This window comes from Geotrypetes seraphini, chromosome 11 (assembly GCF_902459505.1).
Source record: "Geotrypetes seraphini chromosome 11, aGeoSer1.1, whole genome shotgun sequence".
In the NCBI taxonomy this organism is placed as follows: domain Eukaryota; kingdom Metazoa; phylum Chordata; class Amphibia; order Gymnophiona; family Dermophiidae; genus Geotrypetes; species Geotrypetes seraphini.
The window spans coordinates 64,436,328-64,461,881 of NC_047094.1; the positions used below are offsets into that span (position 1 = coordinate 64,436,328).

The 25,554-nt window shown below is 44.4% G+C and overlaps 1 protein-coding gene across 1 annotated transcript in view; it reads left to right on the plus strand.

Annotated features, from left to right (window-relative positions):
* Positions 1 to 334: 334 nt before the first annotated feature.
* The window catches only part of PTX4 (pentraxin 4), a 38,556-nt gene continuing 13,336 nt past the window's right edge, over positions 335 to 25,554 (plus strand). Inside the window, exons 1-2 of the mRNA XM_033914272.1 lie at positions 335 to 627; positions 19,368 to 20,412. Of these exons, the coding sequence (XP_033770163.1) occupies positions 517 to 627; positions 19,368 to 20,412 (1,156 nt within the window). The 5' untranslated portion in view covers positions 335 to 516. The remainder of the gene's footprint in view (positions 628 to 19,367; positions 20,413 to 25,554) is intronic.

The following is a 25,554-nucleotide window of genomic DNA, read 5'->3' on the forward strand; positions in this document are numbered from 1 at the left end:
GTGTTCTGAGGCTTTTCCTTCCAGATTTAATTGTGACATTTGTTATTGTTACGGAGTTTGTACTTCACATATATCCCCTGCGTTTGAAGGCATATTCATAGACATATACTGTACATACACATGCTCATAATTTAACTCTGATTCTCAGTTTTACATCTTTGTAATTTGAGCTCTAGCTTGGTAGCTTGGCTGCTGAGACTGGCAGCAGAGAGTTCTCCTGAAGTCTGAAAATCTCATCTAAATCAGTGGTGACTGTCTTCTCTCTGCAGGGAGGGAGAACCTGAAACTCATCCCAGACAAGGTCATGATATTAATCACTGTGGGGAGACTGGGACAGTTCGAGGAAGGAAGGAAGGAATCAGTTTCAGAAAGAAGACAGAAGAAAAAGGGATTAGTCAAGAAACTGGGACAGTGAGAGAACAAGCAAGTGTGAAAAAGAAAAGGTAGAGAAAAAGAGAGAGCAAGGGTGAGCCAAACCCTGTGATTCAGACTTCTGGAAGGTAGGGAGCCTGCACCATGCATCTTTCACTGTGCCTTCTGCTCCTGACATTGGCTGCTCAGAGCAGCTTCCAGCAAGAGGCCAGAGCGAAGCCTTTCTTCGAGAGACTTAGAAGATTAGAGGATCAGGTGAGAAACATACTTACCCTTGGATTTTATATATGGTGCCCAGAATTGTGCACCCAAATTTATGCATGCACAAATTAATTGAGTAGTGAGCCAATTAATATCAGCTGTTGGCACTTACAACCAATTATTAATGTTAATTGGCATTCATTCAAATTTGTGCATGTATCTGGCTGCTCATTGTGCTATATGGCTTGGCGCCTATCTCTATTAGCGCATAACTCAAAAGGAAGCATGGCCATGCATTCCAAAAAGTTGCATGTGGAATTATAGAATACAGTCTCAGCATGCCTACCTTGGGTGCCAGCATTTACATCAGGTTTCAGCAGGCATAAGTCTGGCACATAAAGTTAATCAGTGCTAAGCGCAGTTTTATAAATAGTTTCAAATTTATTTAAAATTTCTTATACCACTTAATCAAGCCTTTTAGGCTGTGTACAAAAACGTTAAAACCATTCATTAAATAAAATACAATTTAAGAAGACAAAACATCACCAGGAATAATGACAACTTTTCAAAAACGTATAAAAACATTGACAAACGGGAACAAAAGGGGAGGAAGGGCTAGAACTACAATTAATGAAGAAAAAGAAAACATGTAGGGAGAAAAACGATAGGGAGGGAAACTGATGGTAAAATCTTTCTAGGTTGCCCTTAAAAGGAAAGTTAGGTTTCAAAAGCATCAAGAAAGAGAAATGTCCTTAACTTCGTCTTAAAGTCTGCAAGAGTTAATTTTTCACGTAGGTAGTTCGGGATACTGTTCCAGCACTGATTTTTTTTTTTTGCACTGAATTTTGCATGCCACTTACTGAATCCAGCCCTTAGCAGCCTACTGCAGGAATCTCTCCTGTGCACATCTCATGGATATTCTGGGGTCGTACCTAGTGTCAGCATGTAAAGATATACTAACAGAAGTGCTGACAGCTATACAAGTCAGTAGAAACAGCAAAATAATTCTGGCAGGTTTATAAATGAAATGATTAATTGTAAAATCATTGTTTATAGACTTTGTAGTAACTCTCAAATCTGCAGTGCTCTGTTTTCTGGCTGCTGGTGGCATCTGGAATGCCACTGTTAGAATTTTTGTGTATTTCATTACTTTGTGAACCATCCTAAGCTAAACTATAGCTTAACAAAGTTAAGCACAATATATTATACTAGTGTTTAAGCCCGTTACATTAACAGGTGCTAGAATAGATGTGTAGATGTGTAGACTTAACAGGCCACAAAATCTACTGAAAACTTACCATGTGAGCTTTAATATCCTTTGTACGGTTGATTTCCAGGCTTTAAACAGTTTTCTGAATTTTTTTTTTTTAAATTTCTTATTTTCTGTTGCACCCTCCCCAGCACACCCCTTCACCCAAACCAATGCAAGATCGGTCACTGCCCCAAGCACAAAGGTTTTGGCTTATCTGAGAAGTCTCCTGTTTTCTGAAGCAGCTCTGGCAGGGTCCAACATAGGCTCTTTGCAGGCGAAAGGGAAACTGCTGCACGCAAATCGCCACAGGTGCTAAAATAGATGTGTAGACTTAGGCATTTCTTTCTTTCTTTCTTTCTGTATGTCTGTCTTTCTTTCTCTCTCCCTGACCCCTTTCTTTCTGTCTTTCTCCTGCTGGCTGTCTTTCTTTCTTTCTGTCTCTATCCCTGCCTGCTGTCTGTCTGCCTTTCTTTCTGTCTCTCTCCTTGGCTGCTGTCTTTCTTTCTTTTTCTCTCCTTGGCCAATATCTGCCTGTCTGTCTTTCTTTCTGTCTCTCTCCTTGGCTGCTGTCTGTCTGTCTTTCTTTCATCTCTCTCCTTGGCCGCTGTCTGTCTGTCTTTCTTTCTGTCTCTCTTCTTGTCCGCTGTCTGTCTTTCTTTCTTTCTGTCTCTCTTCTTGGCCACTGTCTGTCTTTCTTTCTGTCTCTCTCCTTGACCGCTGTCTGTCTGTCTTTCTTTCTGTCTCTCTCTCTCTCTCTTTGCCTGCTGTCTGTCTTTCTTTCTGTCTCTATCCCTCCTTGGCCGTTGTCTATCTGTCTTTCTTTCTTTCTTTCTGTCTCTATCCCTCCTTGGCCGTTGTCTATCTGTCTTTCTTTCTTTCTGTCTGTCTCTCTCCTTGGCCGCTGTCTTTCTTTCTTTCTGTCTCTCTCGCTTCTTGGCCGCTGTCTCTTTCTTTCTTTCTGTCTCTCTCTCTCTCATTGGCTGCTGTCTGTCTTTTTTTCTTTCTGTCTCTCTTTCCATGGCCACTATCTGTCTTTCTTTCTGTCTCTCTTTCTCCTTGGCCGCTGTCTGTCTTGCTTTCTATCTCTCTCATTGGCCGCTGTCTGTCTTGCTTTCTTTCTGTCTCTTTCTCTCCTTGACCGCTGTCTGTCTGGCTTTTTCTGTCTCTCTCTCTCTCCTTGCCCGCTGTCTGTCTTTCTTTCTTTCTGTCTCTCTCCCTCCTTGGCCGCTGTCTGTCTGTCTTTTTTTTGGTCTCTCTCTCTCTTTGGCCGCTGTCTGTCTGTCTGTCTTTCTTTCTTTCTGTCTGTCTCTCTCCTTGGCCTCTGTCTGTCTGTCTTTCTTTCTGTCTCTCTCTCCTTGGCCACTGTCTGTCTGTTTGTCTTTCTTTCTGTCTGTCTCTCTCCTTGGCCGCTTTCTGTCTGTTTGTCTTTCTTTCTTTCTTTCTGTCTCTCTCTCTCTCCTTGGTCACTGTCTGTCTGTCTTTCTGTCTCTCTCTCTCCTTGCCCGCTGTTTGTCTGTCTGTCTTTCTTTCTTTCTGTCTCTTTCTCTCCTTGCCCTCTGTCTATCTGTCTTTCTTACTGTCTCTCTCTCTCTCCTTGACCGCAGTCTGTTTGTCTGTCTCTCTCTCCTTGGCCGTTGTCTGTCTGTCTTTCTTTCTATCTCTCTCTCTCCCTGGCTGCTGTCTGTCTGTCTCTGTTCCTGCCCCCTGCCTGCCTGTCTGTCTTTGATTTTCGTGCACTGAGACGCTTCAGCTCCAGCCCCCTTCTCACAACTACCTTGTAAAAATGAAGCAGCCATGGCAGGGTCCGACGCAGGCTCCTTGTATCAATAGGGAAACCGCCGCACGCACATTTCCGCAGTCTCCTTAGTCAGCTGGAGGAAACCACCGCACGCACCGTAAACCGCCAAAGGCTCTACCGCCGCACGCGTTGCAAACCTCTACTGTGCATGTGTGGCATGGAAGCATGGATCACGGAGGCAGGGATCACAGAGTTTGAAGTGCGCATGAGCCCTAAGGGTTTTATTATGATAGATAAGACAGTGTTGTATGCATGGAATGTTGCTACTATTTGGGTTTTTGCCAGGTACTAGTGACCTGGACTGGCCACCATGAAGACGAACTACTGGGTTAGATGGACCATTAGTATGACCCACTAAGGCTATTCTTATGTTCATCATGAGTGACACAACTTGCATATAAAAGGGGTCTTAAGGGAGGGTCATACAGGAATTATAATATCCTTTTTACATATATGTGTATAACTGTGCAATATCTGCATGGTTTCAGTATAGACTGTCTATACAAGTCTGCTCATGAGAACCGTCAGTCAGATGTTCGGGTTTTACAAACCATGCAACAACTCTTTTACAAAATTATTTTGTACTCTGCTTCTCAAGCTCATAGGGAACAGAGCTATGCCAGAGGTCCCAGTGCTGACAGCAGTTTGTTTTTCTCTGCTGGGAGCCCTTCATGAGAACACAGCCTGAAATCTGATGGTGCTGCTCTTCCCAATGTGACAGACAATGGAAGTGAGGCCATGGTCAACCCTCAACTCAACTCCAACCAACACAAAGATGAAAATCTGAGTTTTCTTCTGCCCCACCCTCTTCTCAGTCTATATCTTCAGTATGTGTAAGCAATCAAAGAACAGAACCCACAATAGATAACATGTAAAAAGGCCATAAGTGAGAAAATTAACAAAAATTAAATTTTATAAATATCAAACCACATAAAACCAACTTATAAAACTGGCAATACTATTCATATGTTATATCAATACATATCAAAAGATGTCACTACCTTTCTCCTTAGAAGACATAATTGAACTTCCACCCCACTCGCTACATCGCAGCTAGGCAGGGAAGGGGAGGCAATGAAAGGTATGCAATTTTGGCACTCCTGCCTCTCTTGCACCCAGTGTGGCTGCCACTATTCCCTCTAAGCTGAATGGGAGTCCTCCAACTGCATTGCAGCCAGTGACAGGAGGTGCTTCAATATTGTGTTTCACTCACTGTGGACAGGCAGGTTTCCTGGAGTCCTGCAGAGCTTGCCTGTCCCTCACTACTGAAAATATGACATTGAAACAGCACCCACCCCTTACTGGCAGGACTGTAGGTGAAGGACTCTCACTCAGCTTAGAGGGAACAGTGGTGGCCACCTTGTCTATATGGTGCTTACTATGGCCCTGAGTGAAGGAACCCAGGTCAGTGTGTGCTCAGGATGCACTTGAGGGTGGTCCTTGATACTACTGAACTGGCCATGTAGAAGAAGAGGGGATACATGCAGGGCCGGATTAATCAATAGGCCCATTAGGCACTTGCCTAGGGCCCGAAACTGTGAGGGGGGCCCGCTGAAGGAGGACGACTCACCTTGCCATTTTTTTAAAACAGCAACGGCCTCCCCCCCAGCAACGCCCCCCCCCCCCCCCGGCATCAACAGTAATGGCCCTCCCCCCATCGACGGCAATGCGGCTAGCTCTGTTACAGGAAGGTCCCTTGATGACTGCGTCTGTCGGTCCATCCCCCTCCGACGTTACTTACTAGCTCCGGAAGAAGTGACGTTGGAAGGGGATGGACCGGCAGACGCAGGCATCGCGGGACCTTCCTGAAACAGATCCGGCCGTGTCTGTAATTGCTGTGCCTACTTTCTGGAGCTCGTGCCAAGTCTAATCACACGCCCCTCTGTACTTGTTTATTCATGCTCATGGTGCATCAGCTGTGTAAGTTCTTATCTTGATCACCATTACAGAGCACTTTGCAGAGAAGAAGCTTTGTCGCCCTAATAATCAGTATCCTTCCACTACCTTTCTGCTGTCCCCACCCCAGTTTCTCTCTCTGTCATCAGTCAACTTTTTTTTTTTAAACATCAAATTACTCGATAACCTCTTGCCTTCTGCAAAGGAGCTCAGAGGGCAGAGCCGGCAGCTGCAATGTTTGGAGGGGAAGAAAGAAAGGAGCATGGAAGGGTGGTGGAGGGAGAGAAAGGGGGCATGGTGGTATGGAAGGGTGGTAGAGGGAGAGAAAGGGGGCAGGGTGGTATAGAAGGGTGGTGGGAAGGATGGTACGGAAGAGTGGTGGGGCAGCGTGGGTGGTAGAGGGAGAGAAAGGGGGCAGATGCTGATGGGATTGGTGTGCAAGGAAAGGAAGAGAGACATAAGGGGGGAGGATACTGGATGGAATTGGGTTAACATAAGAACATAAGCAATGCCTCCGCTGGGTCAGACCTGAGGTCCATCGTGCCCAGCAGTCCACGCACATGGCGGCCCAACAGGTCCAGGACCTGTGCAATAATCCTCTATTTATATCCCTCTATCCCCTTTTCCAACAGGAAATTGTCCAATCCTTTCTTGAACCCCAGTACCGTACTCTGCCCTATTACGCCCTCTGGAAGCGCATTCCAGATGTCCACCACACGTTGGGTAAAGAAAAACTTCCTAGTATTTGTTTTGAATCTGTCCCATTTCAACTTTTCCGAATGCCATCTTGTTCTTTTATTTTTCGAAAGTTTGAAGAATCTGTCCCTCTCCATTCTCTCTATGCCCTTCATGATCTTGGTTGGAGGAAAAGAAAGGGGGCAGATGCTGATGGAATTGGTGTGTATGGAAAGGGGAGAGAGACATAAGGGGGAAGTATACTGGATTCAATTGGGTTGGAGGGAAAGAAAGGGGGCAGATGCTGATGGAAGTGGGGGGAAGGGAGAGGAGAGAGTGAAATGTCAGACCACGGAGGTGTGGGAGAGGGAAGGGAAGGACAGGAGAGGAGAGAGATGCCAGACTATTGGAGGAGGGAAAGGAAGAAGATGGATGCCACACCAATGGGGGGGGGGGGGAAGAGAGATGAAAGGGAGAAGCAGACAATTTCTGAAAGAGGTATAGAAAGAGAGCAGATGCCATATGACAGCGGCAGAGAAAGGGCAGACAGTGGATGGAAGGAAGAGAATGATGAGAAGATGAGGAAAGCAGAAACCAGACAACAAAGGTAGAAAAAATTTCTATTTGATTTATTTATTTATTTTTGCTTTAGGATAAGGTATTATTTTAGCTGTATTGATAATCGTTTATTAATAGAAAATGGAAATAAGATGATACTGTTTATTGAACTAATTTTAATACATTTTTTTACTAATTCAGAGACTATAACTCCTTTCCTCAGGTCAGGAGAGGGATACTGTAACAGCAGTATAGTTTACTGATCTGAAGAAAGAAGTTTTAACCTCTGAAAGCTAAGTGAGAAGTGTATTAGTCCAATAAAATGATGGGCACTAAATTTTTTTCCCGCCATGGCTCATGCCTCCTACCCAGTGTTCTCCCCAGAAATTTTTTCCAGCCGGGTGGGGCAGGATGGGGAAATTTGGTGGTGGGGAAAATTAACCCCCTCTTTTACTAAGGTGCGCTAGCATTTTTAGCACGTGCAAACCCCGCAATACACGGGAAAACTAACGCCCGCTCAATGCTAGCATTAGCGTCTAGCACATGTGGCAATTCTGCACACGCTAAGCGCACGCTAAAACCGCTATCGCAGCTTAGTAAAAGGAGCCCTAAATGTGTACTATTTTTATTAGTTAATTAGTATTATTTTCCAATGCTCAATATGACTTCCTTTTTTAAGATTTGACACTTGTGCCAGAATACTTTTACTAAATTTGAGAAGTATCCAATTCTAGAAGGGACTAATTAGATATTTACTCTCTTTCAAATGGTATAAAGGTTTAAAAAAGGGAAATACATTAATGAAGTCATAAGGTTCAGTCTAGCCATTTATTTCTGCATTAATTTAAAAAACTAAAAAAAAAAGATAAATATAGCTCATCCAGTCATACAAGAAATGGCTCTACAGCACCTCTAATAATATTTTGATCACTAGGTTCCTTCCTGAGGTCTCATTGAGGATATGAAATAGATGTGATCCCCACTTCCAGACCTCTTCCACATAATTTATGGAGAGGTGTTACTAAGCCTTGAAGGAGACCTGTGTGATTGATCTTTATCTGCTACTTTTTTATTTTGCTGTAGTGCAAAGTGAGAGCTAGGGCAAAACAGTTTAGGTAAAGATGCAGGTAATAATTAGCAATGTATTAAAAATATTTTATTTTTATTTGCTTATAATGTCATTTGAAAGCTGCTTGATGTTAATACAACTTTAATTTAATTCTTTATAGTGTGTGTGTGGGGGGGGGGGACAACACCTACATCAACAATAAAGTTAGAATAGGGTCATTAAATCCAGTGGCGTACCTAGTATATATAATAGCCAGTGCTGATCATTTTTTAAACAACCCCTTCCTCTATATAAAAAAGATGTTTTTAGTAATAATCCATGAGTCACACAAGGGTGCACCTAGGAAAAGATAGCATCTTAAACACTGCAGTGAGCACTAGAACACCAACACACTCAATGTAAAACTAAACAAGCCAGATTCTGCACAGTCAATTGATCCTGTACAGTCGATGCTAACAGAAAGCCATGTCCTTTTCATACACACAGAACACAGATACACCCTCGCCCAATATGGAATAATCACAAACTAAAAATAGAACTATGTAGACAAAAGTTAAACTGAGCGAAGAAATCAGATTCTGCATACAATGCAACACCACAGAAAAAGAGACACGTCCCCTAATACTATGCAAAATATAAAGACAGTAGATGTAAATTTGAAAAAAAATGCTACATAACAATCACCACTTTACAAATTAACAAATAGAAATAAAACAAATGAGAAATAAGAAAATACCATTTTATTGGACTAATCCATTTTTCAGTTAGCTTTCAGAGGCCAAATCTTTCTTTAAGACAGTACAGCAGAGGTGCCCACACTTTTTTGGCTTGTGAACATTTTTTAAAATGACCAAGTCAAAATGATCTACCAAAAATAAAATTTTTAAAAACACAGAGCACACTGTACGCAGAGAAAATGTTAATTATCATTGTATTCGGGGGAGGGGGGTTCAGAGGTCAAGGCATATGACTTTAAAATATGTAATGTCACCTCAGTAACAACTATACAAAAATAGACAAATTTACCCTCTCCCCGTTTACTAAACCATGATAGCGGTTTTTAGCGCAGGGAGCTACGCTGAATGCCCTGTGCTGCTCTCGACACTCATAGGCTTCCTGTGCTAAAAACCACTATCGCGGTTTAGTAAAAGAGGCCATAGTGCAAAATATAGACAGCAGATATAAATTCTCAAAACGGACACATTTTGATCACTAAATTGAAAATAAAATCATTTTTCCTACCTTTTTCTCTGGTGATTTCATGAATCTCTGGTTGCACTTCCTTCTTCTGACTGTAAATCCAATATTTCTTTCTGCCTTTCTGCCCCTCCCCTTTTCTTTCTGTCTCTCTCTCTCCCCCCTGCCTGTCTTTCTTTCTCTTGCCCCCTGCCCCTTCTTTATTTCTGTCTTTCTATCTCTCTCTCTCCCCTTGCCTGCCTGTCTTTATTTCTCTCTCCCCCTGCCTCCCCCAAGCCACCGCGACAATTTCTCCACTTCCCCAATTCTTTCCCTACCCCTCAAGCCACCACGCCAATTTCTCCCTGCTGCTTCCCCGAGCCAGGCCACGCACGTACAAGCGCCGGACTCACAATACTTCACCTCCGATGTCAATTCTAACATCAGAGAGGAAGTTCCAGGCCAGCCAGGCAGCGATTGGCTTGTACATGCCTGACCTGGCTCGGGGAGGCAGGAAGAAAAAGATTACAAAAGCAACGCAATCGATTTTCTACATTTTGTTGTTTCTGCTTTAATCATCTTCTCTTCGCTCTCTTCTTTCTATTCAGCATTTGTCCTCACTCCCTTCCATGCAACATCTGTCCTCTCTCTTTGACCCTTCCACCCAGCCTCTGCCCTCTCTCTCTCTGCCCCTTGCATCCACTGTCCACCCTCTCTGCCCTTTCCATCCAGTGTCCGCCTTCTCTCTGTTCCATATGGCATCTTCCCTCTTTCTATGTCCCTTCAATAAACTGTATATCATGTGCCCTTTCTCTCCTTTGTACATGATTCATTTCAGCTTCACCCCCTCCCCTATGCTCTGGCATCGCTCTCTTCTCATTTCCTTCCTTCCTTCCTTCCCACTCCACCCCATGGTCCGGCATTTCTATCTCCTTCCCTTCTCTCCCCCATGCCCTGGCATCTCCCTCCTATCTCTCCCTCTCCCTCCTTCTCTGGAACCTCTTCTCCTTTCTTTCCCTCTGGTCTGGCATTTTGTCTCTTTTAGTTTTCCTTCCTTCCCCACATGCCCTGGTATCTCTCCCCCTCTCCTTCCATCTCCCCCTCCCACTCCATTATCTGGCATCTCTTTTCCTTCCTTTCTCTCCTTCCTTCCTTTCACCTGGTCTGGCATTTGCCTCCTCCCCCTCCCCCCATATGCCCTGACATCTCTCCCCCCCCCCTTCATGGTCTGGTAGCTCCTTTCCTTTCCTTCACTCCCATGGTCTTGGCATCTCTTTCCTCTCCTCTCCCTTCCTTGGTCTTCCTTCTCCCCTCCCCAATTGGGTGCAGCAGCAGCACTTCTCTTCCCTTCCCCAATTGGATGCAGCAGCAGCATTTCTCTTCCCATCCCTCCCATCGGCAGAGTCGCAAGCTTCCCTCCATTGCTGACCTATCTTCTATAGGTCAGCAATGGAGGGAAGCATACAACTTGCTGCTCTTCCTTGCTTCGGGCCTTCCTCATTGCCGGGTCCTGCCTTTGCGGAAATAAAAAGTAGGCAGGACCCGGCAGCGAGGAAGGCCTGAAGCAAGGAAAAGCAGCAAGTTGTAAGCTTCCCAATGTTGTTGACCTGTCTCCTGCCTTAGCCCGTAGCGAACTCATGCTTCAAGGCTCTAAGGTATGCGTGCTGGCTTCCCTTCTCATCTCCTCCCCCCCCCCCCCCCGGGACATAACTTCCTGTTTCGGAGGGAAGAGAAGGGAAGCCAGCACACACACCTTAGAGCCCCGAAGCATGAGTTCGCTACGAGCTAAGGCGGGAAATCTCCAACTTTTTTTTTTTTTAATGTTTAGCAGCGGCAGTAGTGGCAGGATTCGCGAGAGATGGCAGCCGGGCGGTCAACTAAATTAGCCGCACGGAGTGCCCAGCTAAAAGGCCCTAGAAAGAACACTGTATATAGAATGTCCCCTTTATTTTTCTTTCTTTCTATCCTGTGGATTTCCTTTTTTTACCCATTGAGGAGCAAACTTCTAAGAACATAAGAACAGCCTTACTGGGTCAGACAATAGTCCATCTAGCCCAGTAACCCATCTTTACTAACCTTATTAGCTGGAATCAGAGCCTGCAAACAGCCTTAAACACCATTGCCCCTATTCAGTCATTTTTTCCTAATACAACACGCAAAAAGTCCTAGTATCACAGCAGTCTTCACCTCCTGAAACACCAGTACAGAGTGAGTTTGGCATAAACAACATAATTCCTCTGATCTACAAGCCTGTAGAAACTTTCAAAAGGAATATAGTAAAAAAATAGCAGGATGCAAGATCTGATAACCCCCCAAGATGTCTTTTTCATTAATATCAAGACTCACTTCTTACCTTGCATTGTGCAATCTGTTTCCCTCAGCTGATGTTTTAGGGAATCACTTTCTCAATAAAGTTACTAAATTTAGACATTAATTTTTACCAACAAATTCTTCAACAGATATGAAACCATGTTCTACAGATTCTTTCGTAGTTCAGTCTCCATCAATTACTACTTCTACCTCATGAACCTTGCCCCTATCAAACTGGTCATCTTTCTCACTTCAGTCTCTGGATAAATTATTCAAGATCCTTTCTTTAATGAGAAGTACAACTTGTTCTTTAGATCCGGACCCTTCCTCATGGTTAAAACTGTCTGTTGATTAATGTTAGTTTATCATTAGATGTGGAAAAAAGCCCTTGTCCATCCAATCCTCAAATCCAACTCTTGGGATCATTCTGCCCCTAATAACTATAGATCTATCTCCAATTTGTGCTCTCTTTCCAAGTTGACTGAAAGAGCATTTTTTTGAACAATTATCATAATTTGCAGATCAAACTCATGCTCCATATCCACGACAAGCAGCCTTTCGGAAAGACCATAGTACAGTGACTGTTATTATTGCCCTCCTGAATGAAGTTCATGTCATCTTTGAATCGGCAGAGTCGCAAGCTTCCCTCCATCGCTGACCTATCTTTTATAGGTCAGCGACGGAGGGAAGCTTACAGCTTGCTGCTCTTCCTTGCTTCGGGCCTTCCTCGTTGCCAGGTCCTGCCTTCGCGGAAACAGAAAGTAGGCAGGACCCGGCAGTGAGGAAGGCCCGAAGCAAGTTGTAAGCTTCCATCCGTCGTTGACCAGTCTCCTGCCTGTCTCCTGTCTTAACCCGTAGTGAACTCATGCTTCTCTTCTCCTCCCCCCCGGAACGTAACTTCCTGTTCCGGAGCGAAGAGAAGGGAAGCCGGCACGCACACCTTAAAGCCCCGAAGCATGAGTTCACTACGAGCTAAGGCACCAAATCTCCAGCCGATGAGAGGTGTGGGTTTTTTTTAAAATGTTGAGCAGCGGCGGCAGCTGCAGGATTCGTGATGGATGGCAGCCGGCGGTCATCTAAATTAGCTGGGCGGACCGCCCCGCTAAAAGGTCCTAGGGAGAACACTGTTCCTACCTATATGCAAAATATAAATTGGTGGGCTTCCCAAAGCCCTGCCAGCTGAAGATCTCTTCATCTAGGAAGGAAGGGTTCTAGGATTTGTTCAGAGATGTTTGGAGGTTGCATAGAAGAAAAACTGTACACTGGCATTGGTATGATAATCTTTGTTGTTAGCTTTGAATTTTAAAATAAAAGAAATAAAGTGGCAATAAAGAAGTAAATAAGAAAATGGGTAACTACATGGGGGCGAGGCATGGTGGGGTAGGGGCGGGGCAGGGTGCCCAGTATACTTGTGTGCCTAGGGGCTCTCGATGAATTAATCCTTCCCTGGATACATGTAACTGGTCCTAAGGGATGAATTACTCCTAGGACAGCGGCTTGAGTCAGATGAGATCTTCTGCTGCCCTAAGATTTTCTTCTTGGTTGCCTTTCCAACATAGATAGGGCTGAGTTAACCACTAGGCAAACTAGGTCATGGCCTAGGATAGGAGAGAGGGGTAGATGGCAGAGAGCAGCAACCATACAAACTTAAAGAATCATCACTGCATGTTTTACTAGCAGGGGAGGTGGGCAGTTTTCAAAATTGATCGGGATAAAAAAAGAAAGTCCCCCAAAGTAACAGCAGCAGTACTGAGTGCAAACCCACACTCCCTGCAGCCTTCGAGCAAGCCCCGAAGCAGCAGCAGCAGTGGTCCTGAGCTGCAAACCCTCCTCCCTCCCCAAAGCAGCAGAAGCGATGGTGGCGGCGGTCCTGAACCATGAACCCCCCTCCCCCTCCCTCTTTCTCTCTTCCTTACCCGAAGCACCAGCCGGTCAGCAGAGGCAGCCACTAAAATCAAGCTGCTTGCAGGCAGCCCCGGCAGGGCCTTTCCTCTGATGTATCACTTTGATCAGGAATGCTGCATCACAAACCCTGCTATTCAATAGTGGTGCTCAGATATGGCCTGGCATTGAATATCCAAGCATAAAGTTGCCACCATCCACAAAAATGTTGGAGGAAAGCTGTAGTTGGCAACTGCCAGTCAGAAAGAGATGAGAAGGAATATAGCAAGAATATACTTCTACTATTTATCATTTCTATTTGGCTACTAAACATCTACAGAGCTTACAATCCCATTCAAGATAGGGATTCTCATTTATTATGGGAATGATTAAAGCAACATGGGTGTTGTAGCACAGCCATCCCTCGGACTATGGTAGGGAACAGCACATGCCTCTTAGCATTTTCTTAGCATAGGCCCCAGCATGTTTCCCCAATACGGAGGAAGTCCCTGTACTGGTGAGCTTACAAAAAACAAACAAACAGTCATGCAGTCAGGCCCCAAGAAGTAAGTTTTCACAGAGATACATTTATTAGGTACTGCACTTCAACAAGGAAAACCCAAAACTTGGCAAAACATAGAGTTCAGAATGGCTTCCAAAAATCAAATTCCCTGGGCTAATAAAAGCTCAGGGCCTTATCTGTTCTCATGCGAGATTAATTTTCACCACTGGTGTGGACTTCACTGTTCACAGTTCATAGAACATTTCCCACATGAATATTGCAGAAAAATCAAAGTTCTTCCAAAAACAGCTCAAAAGCACAAAACACATTACAACCAAACTTCACATGGCCCTCTCCCTAACTGTGCCAAAGACTACTGCACAGTAAGAGACCGGCTCCTCAGAGCTGCAGAAGAGAGATTCAATGGACTTGCCAAAGTATTCATTTAATTAAAAAATGCATCCCTAAATCCCATTCCAAAAAATGGCAGGGCAAATCTATCCCCCCGAATCTCCTTCAATGACTGTATACAGCCAAAAGAAATCGTTAACAAAACAATGCTACTAGCAAACAGAACTTGGGTTAGCTTTCTACCTGGGCTGGCTCAGTTCAGCTTTCTTTTCCTCTGATGGCAGCCATATTGTGCATAGTCCAGCCATCAGGGTAAAAGTTAAAAAAAAACCTAACACATTGCATTTTCAGAGCAATCACAGTAACATCAATTTCTTTCTTCAAAACAACTGCAGAGTCCACAAGCCACTATGCTTTAGACAGCTTCCCTGGCTTGTTAAAATATTCAGTTCTCAAAATAAAAACCACATAGCTTCAAAATGCAAAAAAAAAAAAAAAAAAAAACACCCAAAAACCAACAACTCTTAAGTAATTGTCCCAACAGAACTGGAAACAGTTCTGGAAACATTGCCTTCTCCAGTGGAAGTTTAGGTGAGTCAACAACCTCCATGGGTTCTGGAACATTATCCTGAGCTAACTGAAAATTTTCCTCAGGACCTTGCATTTCCACATCCTCAGGCTGTTGTGGAAACAGAGCCTCTCCTTGTGAGTCTGTTCTCCTGGGCTGCCTTTTCAACTCTGGCTTTCAGGCTTCAAGAACCCTAAGAGCTGCTGAGCTATGCCCAACCCTGCGCAGGGGAGAGCTGCTGCTCTGCTCTGCCTTTCTACCTACTTAGCCAGCAACTTCAACCAAGATGTGCTTAAAAGGGCCAAGTCCTATTTTTCCTGGCTATGTTTAGACTAGAGGTCTGCACAGGAACGGGGATTGCGGGAATCCCAAGGGTCCCGCAGGAACCCCACAGGTCTACGGAACTCCCATGGGGATCCCCCTCAGGCCCACGGGACTCCCACGGGGATGGAACCGGGGTTCCCTGGAGTTCTCGAGGTCTACCTAATGTTCCGTCCATTCAGTTGCTGATTGCTGTACATCCATCAGTTGGGGAGACAGACCTAGATCTTGTATTCTATTCAGTGGCATAGCCTCACAACTAATTGGGGGTGGGGGGGGGGTGGGCTGAAGCCCAAAATGGGTGGACAGGAGTTGTTCTACCTTACATTGAACTAACATAATATTCATCCAGTGATGATGTTGTTTATAACCTTTTTATAACATAGGGCATTTTAAGATGTGACTAGAGATAACAACCAGATATAAAAATAGCTTTCACTGGCTAAACAGCTGTACCCCTTTGAGGTTTTAAGTAATTGATTCCTCTTACTTCAAGAATTATTGGACTTGTAATACTCATATTAGAAACATAGAAACATAGAAAGGTGACGGCAGAAAAGGGCTACAGCCCATCAAGTCTGCCCACTCCACTGACCCACCCCATTAAGTCTGAGTGCTGCTCGACCCACGTAGGGATCCCACGTGGATGTCCCATTTATTCTTAAAGTCGAGCACGCTTGTGGCCTTGATTACCTGCATCGGAAGTTTGTTCCAGTGATCCACCACTCTTTCTGTGAAGAAATACTTCCTGATGTCACCTCTAAATTTCCCTCCCCTGAGTTTGAGCGGGTGCCCCCTTGTGACCGAGGGTCCCTTGGGAAGGAATATATCGTTTTCTACCTCGACACGACCTGTGACGTACTTAAAAGTCTCAATCATGTCACCCCTTTCCCTGCGCTCCTCTAGAGAGTACAGCTGCAATTTGCCCAGTCTTTCCTCGTATGAGAGACCCTTGAGTCCAGAGACCTTCCTAGTGGCCATTCGCTGGACCGACTCAGCTCGAAGCACATCTTTACGGTAATGTGGCCTCCAGAATTGCACACAGTACTCTAGATGAGGTCTCACCATGGTTCTATACAGTGGCATTATGACTTCAGGTTTGCGGCTGATGAAGCTTCTATTGATACATCCCATCATTTGCCTCGCCTTGGATGAGGCCTTCTCCACTTGTTTGGCAGCCTTCATGTCTGCACTGATGATCACTCTCAAGTCCCGTTCCTCTGAAGTCTTAGCTAGTGTTTCTCCATTCAAGGTGTATGTTCTGCATGGATTTCTGCTGCCGAGATGCATGACCTTACACTTTTTAGCGTTGAAGCCCAGCTGCCATGTCGTGGACCATTTTTCCAACTTGATCAGATCCTGCGTCATACCATCCGTGGGATTGCTTCCACCCACTATATTACACAGTTTGGCGTCGTCGGCGAACAGTGCTACTTTACCCTGAAGCCCTCGGGTCAAGTCCCTTATGAATATGTTAAAAAGGGATGGTCCCAGGACTGAGCCCTGCGGCACACCGCTAGTCACCTCCGATGTCTCAGAGAGGGTGCCATTGACCACCACTTTCTGAAGTCTTCCACTCAGCCAATCGTTGACCCACGCCGTTAGTTTCTCACCTAACCCCATCGATTTCATCTTGTTTAATAGTCTACGGTGTGGGACACTGTCAAAAGCTTTACTGAAATCCAAGTATACTATGTCCAGAGACTCTCCCGAGTCCAGCTTTCCTGTCACCCAATCAAAGAAGCTGATGAGATTGGACTGGCATGACCTGCCCTTAGTGAATCCATGTTGACAGGGATCCCTCAGATTCCCATCATCCAATATCGCGTCTAATTTCTCTTTAAGTAGAGTTTCCATGAGTTTACACACTATTGATGTGAGACTTACTGGTCTGTAATTTGCGGCCTCCGCTCTGCAACCCTTTTTGTGCAGAGGAACCACGTTGGCAGTTTTCCAGTCCAGGGGGACTCTCCCCGTGCTTAGGGAGAGATTGAAGAGTATTGCTAATGGTTCCGCCAAAACATTGCATAGCTCTCTGAGCACTCTTGGGTGCAGATTGTCCGGTCCCATGGCTTTGTTCACCTTGAGTCTTGACAGTTCTTTGTAAACATCAGCTGGTGTGAACTCAAACTTCTGAAATGGGTCTTCCATGCCTTGCTTTGCTGCTAGCCGAGGCCCGTGCCCTGGTGCTTCACAGGTAAAGACTGAACAGAAGTAATCATTCAGTAGTTTGGCTTTATCGGAGTCTGTTTCTACATAATTCCCGTCTGGTGTTCTAAGGCGTACTATCCCGTTTGCGTTCTTTTTCCTGTCGCTAATGTATCTGAAGAAGGATTTGTCCCCTTTCTTGATGTTCTTTGCTAGAGTTTCTTCCATACGAATTTTGGCCTCCCTGACTGCTGTTTTGACCGCTGCAGACTTTTTCCTGTATTCAATGATTGCTTCTTTTTCCCCCGTGCATTTGTATGAGAGAAATGCTCTTTTCTTCTCCTTGACGAGGCACGATACCTCATTTGTGAACCATTGGGGTTTCTTTTTTCTTTGTTGTTTGGTTACCGATTTTATGTAGCGGATAGTTGCCTCATGAAGGATCGATTTCAAGGTTGACCATAGCCTCCACATTAGTAGTTACTTCTTGAACCTGCAGCGTCTGATAGACGAAATCTCCCATGCGTGCGAAGTCAGTGCCCCGGAAATTGAGTACCCTTGTTTTTGTTTGTGATCTAGGGAAGCCTTTCTTAAGGTTAAACCATACCGTGTTATGGTCACTGGTGGCTAGCGTCTCTCCCACCGAGACCTCTGAGACACTTTCCCCGTTCGTAAGTACCAGGTCCAGGATGGCCTGGGCCCTAGTGGGCTCTAGTACCATTTGTTTGAGCCGTACTCCCTTCATGGACGTTAATATCCTCCTGCTATCACAAGTTGTCGCTGATAGTGTGTTCCAGTCTACATCAGGCATGTTGAAGTCTCCTAATAGTACAGCCTCCCCCCGTAAGGTGATATTCTCAATGTCTTCAATTAGTTCTGCGTCCTTGTCCTCCGATTGTCTTGGAGGTCTGTATATCACACCAAGGTACAGGCATTTTTCTCCGCCTCTGGCCAGGTTTACCCAGATAGATTCCCCAGTATACTTGACATCCGTGATCCTGGTTGTCTTAATGTTTTCTTTGATGTATAGTGCTACCCCACCTCCTAACTTACCCTCTCTGTCTTGTCGAATCAGGTTGTACCCTGGTATATATTGGTACCCTTAAACACTTTCTGTTTGAGTGTCCCGCCATCTTCAAATTTTAGACTGAAGTCTGGAATATGATCTGCTCAGTCTTTAAATTTACTGCACATTTTTCTTATGCAACCATTGTCCTGAAAATGCCTCTCTCAATTCTGCTTTAAATGATTTTGATGCTGTATTTGATTCTTTACTCATTGCTGCATTAAAAATCATTTGTGGATCTTGGAAGGACCTCTCACAAGTTACCTATGAGAGATGGTGGACCAGATTTGTTTGCTCTACAGGTATGAGCTTATCCAACTCTTATTTATTTTAACAAGAAATGGTTGACCCTACAGTCTTACTTTGTGACCTAACGTCTATTCTAATTCTTTCCGGTGATGTATGCATCTCTTATTTCTGTTCACTGTTATTTGTTTATATTTTATTTTATTGTTGGTTTAAATAAACTAAGACCTTTAAAAAAAATCAAAACTGTCAGAAGTAATTGCTGCTTTTTGGGGGGACAGGTAACTTTTAGGGGGGGACGGAAGGAATTCCTTGCAGGGACGTGCGGGGACAGAGGGGATTACTCATGGAGATGGGCAGGGATGGAGGAGATTCTGGCAGGGAAGGGCGGAGACTGGTGGGATACTGGTGGGGACGGGTGGGAATGGGCGGGATTTCTGTCCCCGCGCAACTCTCTAATTTAGACTTGGGTTTAGGTACTTCTCTACCAACAGTGCTGTGGCTAAGGTCAGGGCAAGAAACTATTCTTGTGCTTGGAGTGTTGATTGTACATTGATCAGCTCTGACTAGCTTTACAGGGGTATTCTTGGTAATTCTAGCTGGCACAAGGCTGACACTAGTGTCGAGCTTGTGACAGTGTTAAACAGATGAATAAGGAGAATGCATAATGGCTCCCCGATGACAGCCAGATATGAAGCCATAGAGAAATCATGCACAAGCTAAATTATCTCCTGCAAATTCAGAGCCTGGGTCCCTTCCATCAATGCCTTCCAGGTCATATGCACTCAGTGCCTCTTTAAAGAAAGTTTTAACCTATCTCCTGTAATTAAGTATGACTGAGGATACAACTTGCTCTCTACCAGCTAAGTTGGCTCTGCAATATCCACAGTTGATTGTAGGTGAGATGACAGGTCACAATTCTAGATGTTTGAACTGTAGGGCCCTTTGCTTAACAGATACTTTCCTTGTTCTTGCAGTTCCGTCGCTTTCAAGACATCACACTGCAGCGCCTGCAAAAAATTGCTGAGAACTACAATGTCTCATACAACATTGACTCCAGGTTCAACAGCTTGACCGAGCAGCTCAAGGACCTGACATTAACCATCAATATGTCCAATACAGCAGCTGAGAATGAGCTCAGCAGCCTTAAAACCTGGCTGAAAAAGTTACAGAAGAACAACAAGAAGCTGGAGCTAAGAATCTCCTCTATAGGAGATGCTCTGGTAGAGGAGAAGAAGAGCACACAAGACAAGAAGGAGCAGAGCTCCATCATGTCCAATCTGACACAAGAACTCAGTAGTCAGATGAGTGGCATAGAGACCTTGAAGAACAGTGGAAAGGCCCTGCAAAGAGAGATGCAGGAAGTGAAGACCCTGACTCAGAGCCAAGCAGCCAAACTGGCCTACCTTGAGGAGCAGCTACAGAATCAAATCCTACTACAAAGAACATTTGCCACAACTCAGAATACGCTCCAAGAGGTTCATGAGCAAAGGATCATGAAAAAGTTGCTTGCAAAGCACAGTCAACGGAGGAAACTTCAGGAGACTCACATACACCCCAGACCCAGAGAACCAGGAAGCCTTCAGGAGACCCATCAGCCATCTATCCCTGAAAATGCAAGGAACCTGCATGAGGTTCACCAACTCCCCAGTTCCAAAGAACCTGAGAATCGAAATCAACTCCACTGGTTCTCTCTCATTGGAGAACCCGGGAACCTGAAGGAAGTCCATCAGCCCTACAGCCTCAGAGAAGCTGGAAATCAAAATAAGCTCCATCAGCTCACCATCATTGGAGAACCTGGAAACCTGCAGGAGACCCGACTCCTCAGACCTGAAAATCCTAGGCGTCTGCAGGAGGTATACCCGTCCCCTATCATTGGAGAACCTGGGAACTTGCAGAGCAAACACTCCCAGCTCTCAGCACAGCAAAACCAACCAGAAAGGAAAGAAACAGAGTCACAAGGCAGCAAACTGCTTCCAAACATAGCAGAGGAACTGCCAGCAACCAAAGAGCCAGCAAAAAGTGAGTATAAAGCATGTACATAAGCACATAAGCACATAAGCATGGCCTCTGCCGAGTCAGACCATAGGTCCATCATGCCCAGCAGTCCGCTCCCTCGGCGGCCCCCCAGGTCAATGACCTGTAGTGATCTATTACTCAAGAGCATTTTGTCTTGTATAGTAACCCTCTAATTGTACCCCTGGATTCCCTTACCCCTCAGGAATTCGTCCAATCCCTTTTTGAAACCCAAAACCGTACTCTGCTCAACCACCCCCTCTGGAAGCGCATTCCAGGTGTCCACCACCCTCTGGGTAAAGAAGAACTTCCTAGCATTTGTTCTAAAACTATCTCCCTTCAATTTTTTTGAGTGTCCTCTAGTTCTTGTTGCCCCCGCCAGTCTGTACATTATCCATACTTAGTTAACCATCAGTCCCAGAGATATGTGACAGTAGCACCTGCCTGCGAGAATACCCTGAAGAACCTGCACTCCATTAACTTTCATACATACTATGCTGTCACTAAGAAGAGGATAATCAGCAGATAAAAGATGGTGACAATGCCTCTGTACAGAGGGTGGGTGAAAACTAATTTTCGTAAATTGCTGACGGTCCCCTCCCTTCATATCAAGTTTCAAATTTATTAGATTTTTATATACCGCCTATCAAGGTTATCTAAGCGGTTTTACAATCAGGTATATAATAGGATCCAAAAGGCATGACATTTTATCAGTTGTAGCCCCTCAACTTTGAAATACCCTACAAGCTCTTGTTAGAGAAGAAGCTAATCTCGAACGTTTCAAAAGCCTACTCAAGAGTCATTTATTTAAAGAAGCGTTTAACATTTGATTTAAATTTTACAGTATTCTTTTTAACTCCCCTAAGGAATTAAGCAGCAACGAGCCCTTTCCTTTTGTTTTTTTTTCCTTATTTGTCTTTCGTTCCTATCCAAATTGTATTTCTTTTTTTTTTTTTTTTATTTATTCATTTATCATTATTTCAACAAAATAAGCTATTGAACAAACAAAAGTTTTCCCAAATTAAATATACAAAGAAAATAGAATGCTCATTCAAAATTCAATTACTTACAAACTTCTGACTAGCCCATATTAAAAGAGAGAAACAATTCACATTCATGGGAATGAAAAAATTAGGAATTTAGAATAACAAAATCAGTTGGTAGCTCGTCGTCTTCATTTTAAAACAGACCAGTAAATTGGTATCAATTGGCATTCTGCATTGAAACTCCCTTCCCTTCCAAAAAATACTGCAATTGGGAAGGTTCATAAAAAACATAAGTTTTCTGATCCATGTAAATGATACATTTACAGGGAAAACGCAATTGAAATTTTGCCCCCAAAGTTTTAACTATCTTTTTCAACTCCAGGAATCTTTTCCTTCTTGTTTGGGTTGTTCTTGAGACATCAGAAAATATAGAAATTTTTCCATCCATAAAGGGGACTTCTATCAACCTAAAAATAGGCAAAGAAGCGCTTCCTTATCTTAAAGAAATACAAATGTCACAAGAAGCGTTGTCTGAAGTACAACTTCTTCCTCTGAGGTGTCCAAAATTCTAGATATATTAATAGGACTTAAGTCCACATTAGGTTGAACAGCTTCTGAGGAAGAAGATTTTTTAACAGAAACCGGTATAAAGTATATTTTATGTAGAGGAGGGAGCCCTTCTTCGGGGTATTTAAAAACTTCTTTCAGAAATTTATAGAACAAATCTTGGGGGGGCATTGTAAGTGTTTTTGGAAAATTCAAAATTCTTAAGTTTACCTGTTTAGTATAATTCTCCATATTTTCCATTTTCCTCAAAAACACCAATTTGTCCTGAGTAAGTAAATTACAAGAAGATTGAACTCCTTGAACAGATTGCTCTAAAGATTTAACTTTCTCCCCTTGGGCTTTTAAATCCTCTTAAAACTTTTGCATATTCATATTTTGATTTTGAACAAGTGGTAGGATTCCCAGGCATACCTTGTGGAGGGAGTCCAGTGCAGTCCAAATTGATTCCAGGGTAATTTCAGCAGGTCTTTCTAGGGGTTGAAGAGTTGGTAATTCCCCCTGCACTGCTGAAATTGCTTTAGCCACCTTCGGTGAAGATGATCCAGTCGGAAGGTCCTGGGGAGTCAGTAAGCCCGATGGCTAATAGACAGCATAACTTCTGCTGTCTCCGTAGCTGCCAACATTTCCCTTCCACCCGGCTGTGAAGGAGGTGCTGGTCCCGCAGGGCTGAGCAAGATCTCACTCCCCAGCGCCGACGCTTCCCTTGCGTTCGGCTCAGCGTGAATGCCCCGGGGCGAAGACGCAAAGAAGCCGGTGATAGCTCCCTGCCGCTGCAAGGTAGGCTCCAACGGTCGGGCTACTGCCACTGTATCTCTTCTTTTCAGCATATCTGTAATTGTGCTAGAAAAAGCAAGAAAATAATTTTAGGCAGGAACTCTAGTTACCGCATCTTACTGCCAAGACGCTATCTTGTTTTCTCCCAAATTGTATTTCTTTCTTTTTTTTTATTTATATTTTTACAAATTGTATTTCTAACCCTATTTCCTTTTGTCTCCGTCCGTCTGTCTCATTTATCCCTTTTTAATATGCCAATTATTAGTTGATGTTTCTTTGTAATTGTTTTCTTTTTGTAAGTATTAATGGTATTGTTAATGGCATTTTTATTATGTTCATGCTCTTTATTTTTTATATTGTAAACTCGCTTAGAAATTAGATAAGCGATTAAATCAAATTTTAATAAAACCTTGAAACCTTGATAAGTGGGTTATATCCTCATGCCAGTAGATGAAATCAGAGACAAACAGCTCACAGCTGACATCTCTCCTCATATAGGGGTCTGATGCTTCCTATTGCTCCTCAATATTTCTCCGGTTCCAGATGATAAGAACATAAGCAGTGGCAGCTGCTGGGTCAGACCAGTGGTCCATCATGCCCAGCAGTCCGATCCCACGGTGACCCCCAGGTCAAAGACCATTGCCCTGAGACCAGCCCTACCTGCATACGTTCCTGTTCAGCAGGAACTTGTCTAACTTTATTTTTAATTCCTGGAGGGTGTTTTCCCCTATAACAGCCTCCGGAAGAACGTTCCAGTTTTCCACCACTCTCTGGATGAAGAAGACCTTCCTTACATTTGTATGGAATCTGTCCCCTTTTTAACTTTAGAGAGTGCCCTCTCGTTCTCCCTACCTTGGTGAATAATCTGTCTTTATCTACTAAGTCTATTCCCTTCAGTGTCTTGAATATTTCTATCATGTCCCCTCTCAGTCTTCTCTTTTCAAGGGAGAAGAGGCCCAGTTTCTCTAATCTTTCACTGTACGGCAACTCCTCCAGCCCCTTTACCATTTTAGTCGCTCTTCTCGACCCTTTCGAGTAGTATTGTGTCTTTCTTCATGTACGGCAACCAGTGCTGGACACAGTATTCTAGGTGAGGGCGTACCATGGCCCGGTACAGCGGCATGATAACCTTCTCCGATCTGTTCGTGATCCACTTCTTAATCATTCCTAGCATTCTGTTCATCCTTTTCGCCGCCACCACACAAACAGAACATAAGAACATAAGCAATGCCTCCGCTGGGTCAGACCCGAGGTCCATCGGGCCCAGCAGTCCGCTCATGCGGCGGCCCAACAGGTCCAGGACCTGTGCAGTAATCCTCTATCTCCTTTTCCAGCAGGAAATTGTCCAATCCTTTCCTGAACCCCAGTACCGTACTCTGCCCTATTACGCTCTCTGGAAGCGCATTCCAGGTGTCCACCACACGTTGGGTAAAGAAGAACTTCCCAACGTGATAGAAAGCTTCATCGATTTGTCGACAAGTACTCCCGTCTCTTTCCTGGGGGGTCTCTCCAAGTACCACCCCGGACATCCTGTATTTGTGTATAAGATTTTTGTTATAGACCTGCATCACCTTACACTTATCCACGTTGAACCTCATCTGCCATGTCACGGCCCATTTCTCGAACATGTTTATGTCATGTTGCAGATGTTCACAATCCTCCCACGTCTTCACTACTCTGAATAACTTTGTATCATCTGAAAATTTAATCACTTTACTCATCATACCAATTTCCAGGTTGTGTATAAATATGTTGAAGAGCACAGGTCCAAGCACCGAACCCTGCGGCACTCCACTGGTGACGCTTTTCCAGTTCGAGTATTGTCCATTTACTCTCACTCTGTATTTCCTATCCGCCAGCCAATTTTTAATCCACGTGAGTATTTCACCCTCGATTCCATGACTCGCAATTTTTCGAAGTAGTCATTCATGAGGAACCTTGTCAAAAGTCTTCTGAAAATCCAGATGTACAATGTTGACCGGGTCACACTTGTCTATCCACCTGTTTACTCCCTTGAAGAGCTGTAGCAAGTTCGTCAAGCAAGATCTTCCTCTGCTGAAGCCATGCTGGCTGGTCCTCGTCAGATCGTGTCCGTCAAGGTGCTCAATGATGCGGTCCTTTATCAGCACCTCTACCATCTTTTCCGGTACCGAAGTCAGACTCACCGGTCTATAGTTTCCCAGATCACCTCTCGAATCTTTCTTGAAGATTGGTGTAACATTCGCCACCTTCCAGTCTTCCAGAATCCTTCCTGATTTGATTGACAGATTGGCTATCAGTTGAAGAAGTTCAGCTATAGGCCCTTTCAGCTCCTTGATGATCCTCGGATGGATGCCATCCGGTCCCAGGGATTTATCATTTATAAGCCTATCAATCTGCTGGCATACCTCTTTTAGACTGACCAGTTCCGGATGCTAGGAAGGAAGCTGAAGACCAAAACACAGAGGATAGTATTCTCGGAGATCCTGCCGGTACCCAGGGCTGATGAGAAGAGGCAGATGGAGCTGCAAGCAGTCAATGCATGGATGCGGTGCTGGTGTGAGGAAGAAGGATTCCACTTCATGCGCAACTGGATGGCGTTCTGGGGGAAGAGCAAGCTATACAGGAAGGACGGACTCCACCTCAGCAGAGACAGAATGAGCCTACTTGCAAGCAACATCAAGAGAGAAGTTGAGAAGTTTTTAAATTAGGCTGAAGGGGAAAGCCGACAGTCGACCAAGAAAGAGAGTCGATGGTTCGGGAACCAGTATACCCGGAGGATACCGTACAAGAAGATAGAGGGAAAGACTCACTAGATCACAGGCAAGACAGATCGAAAAGG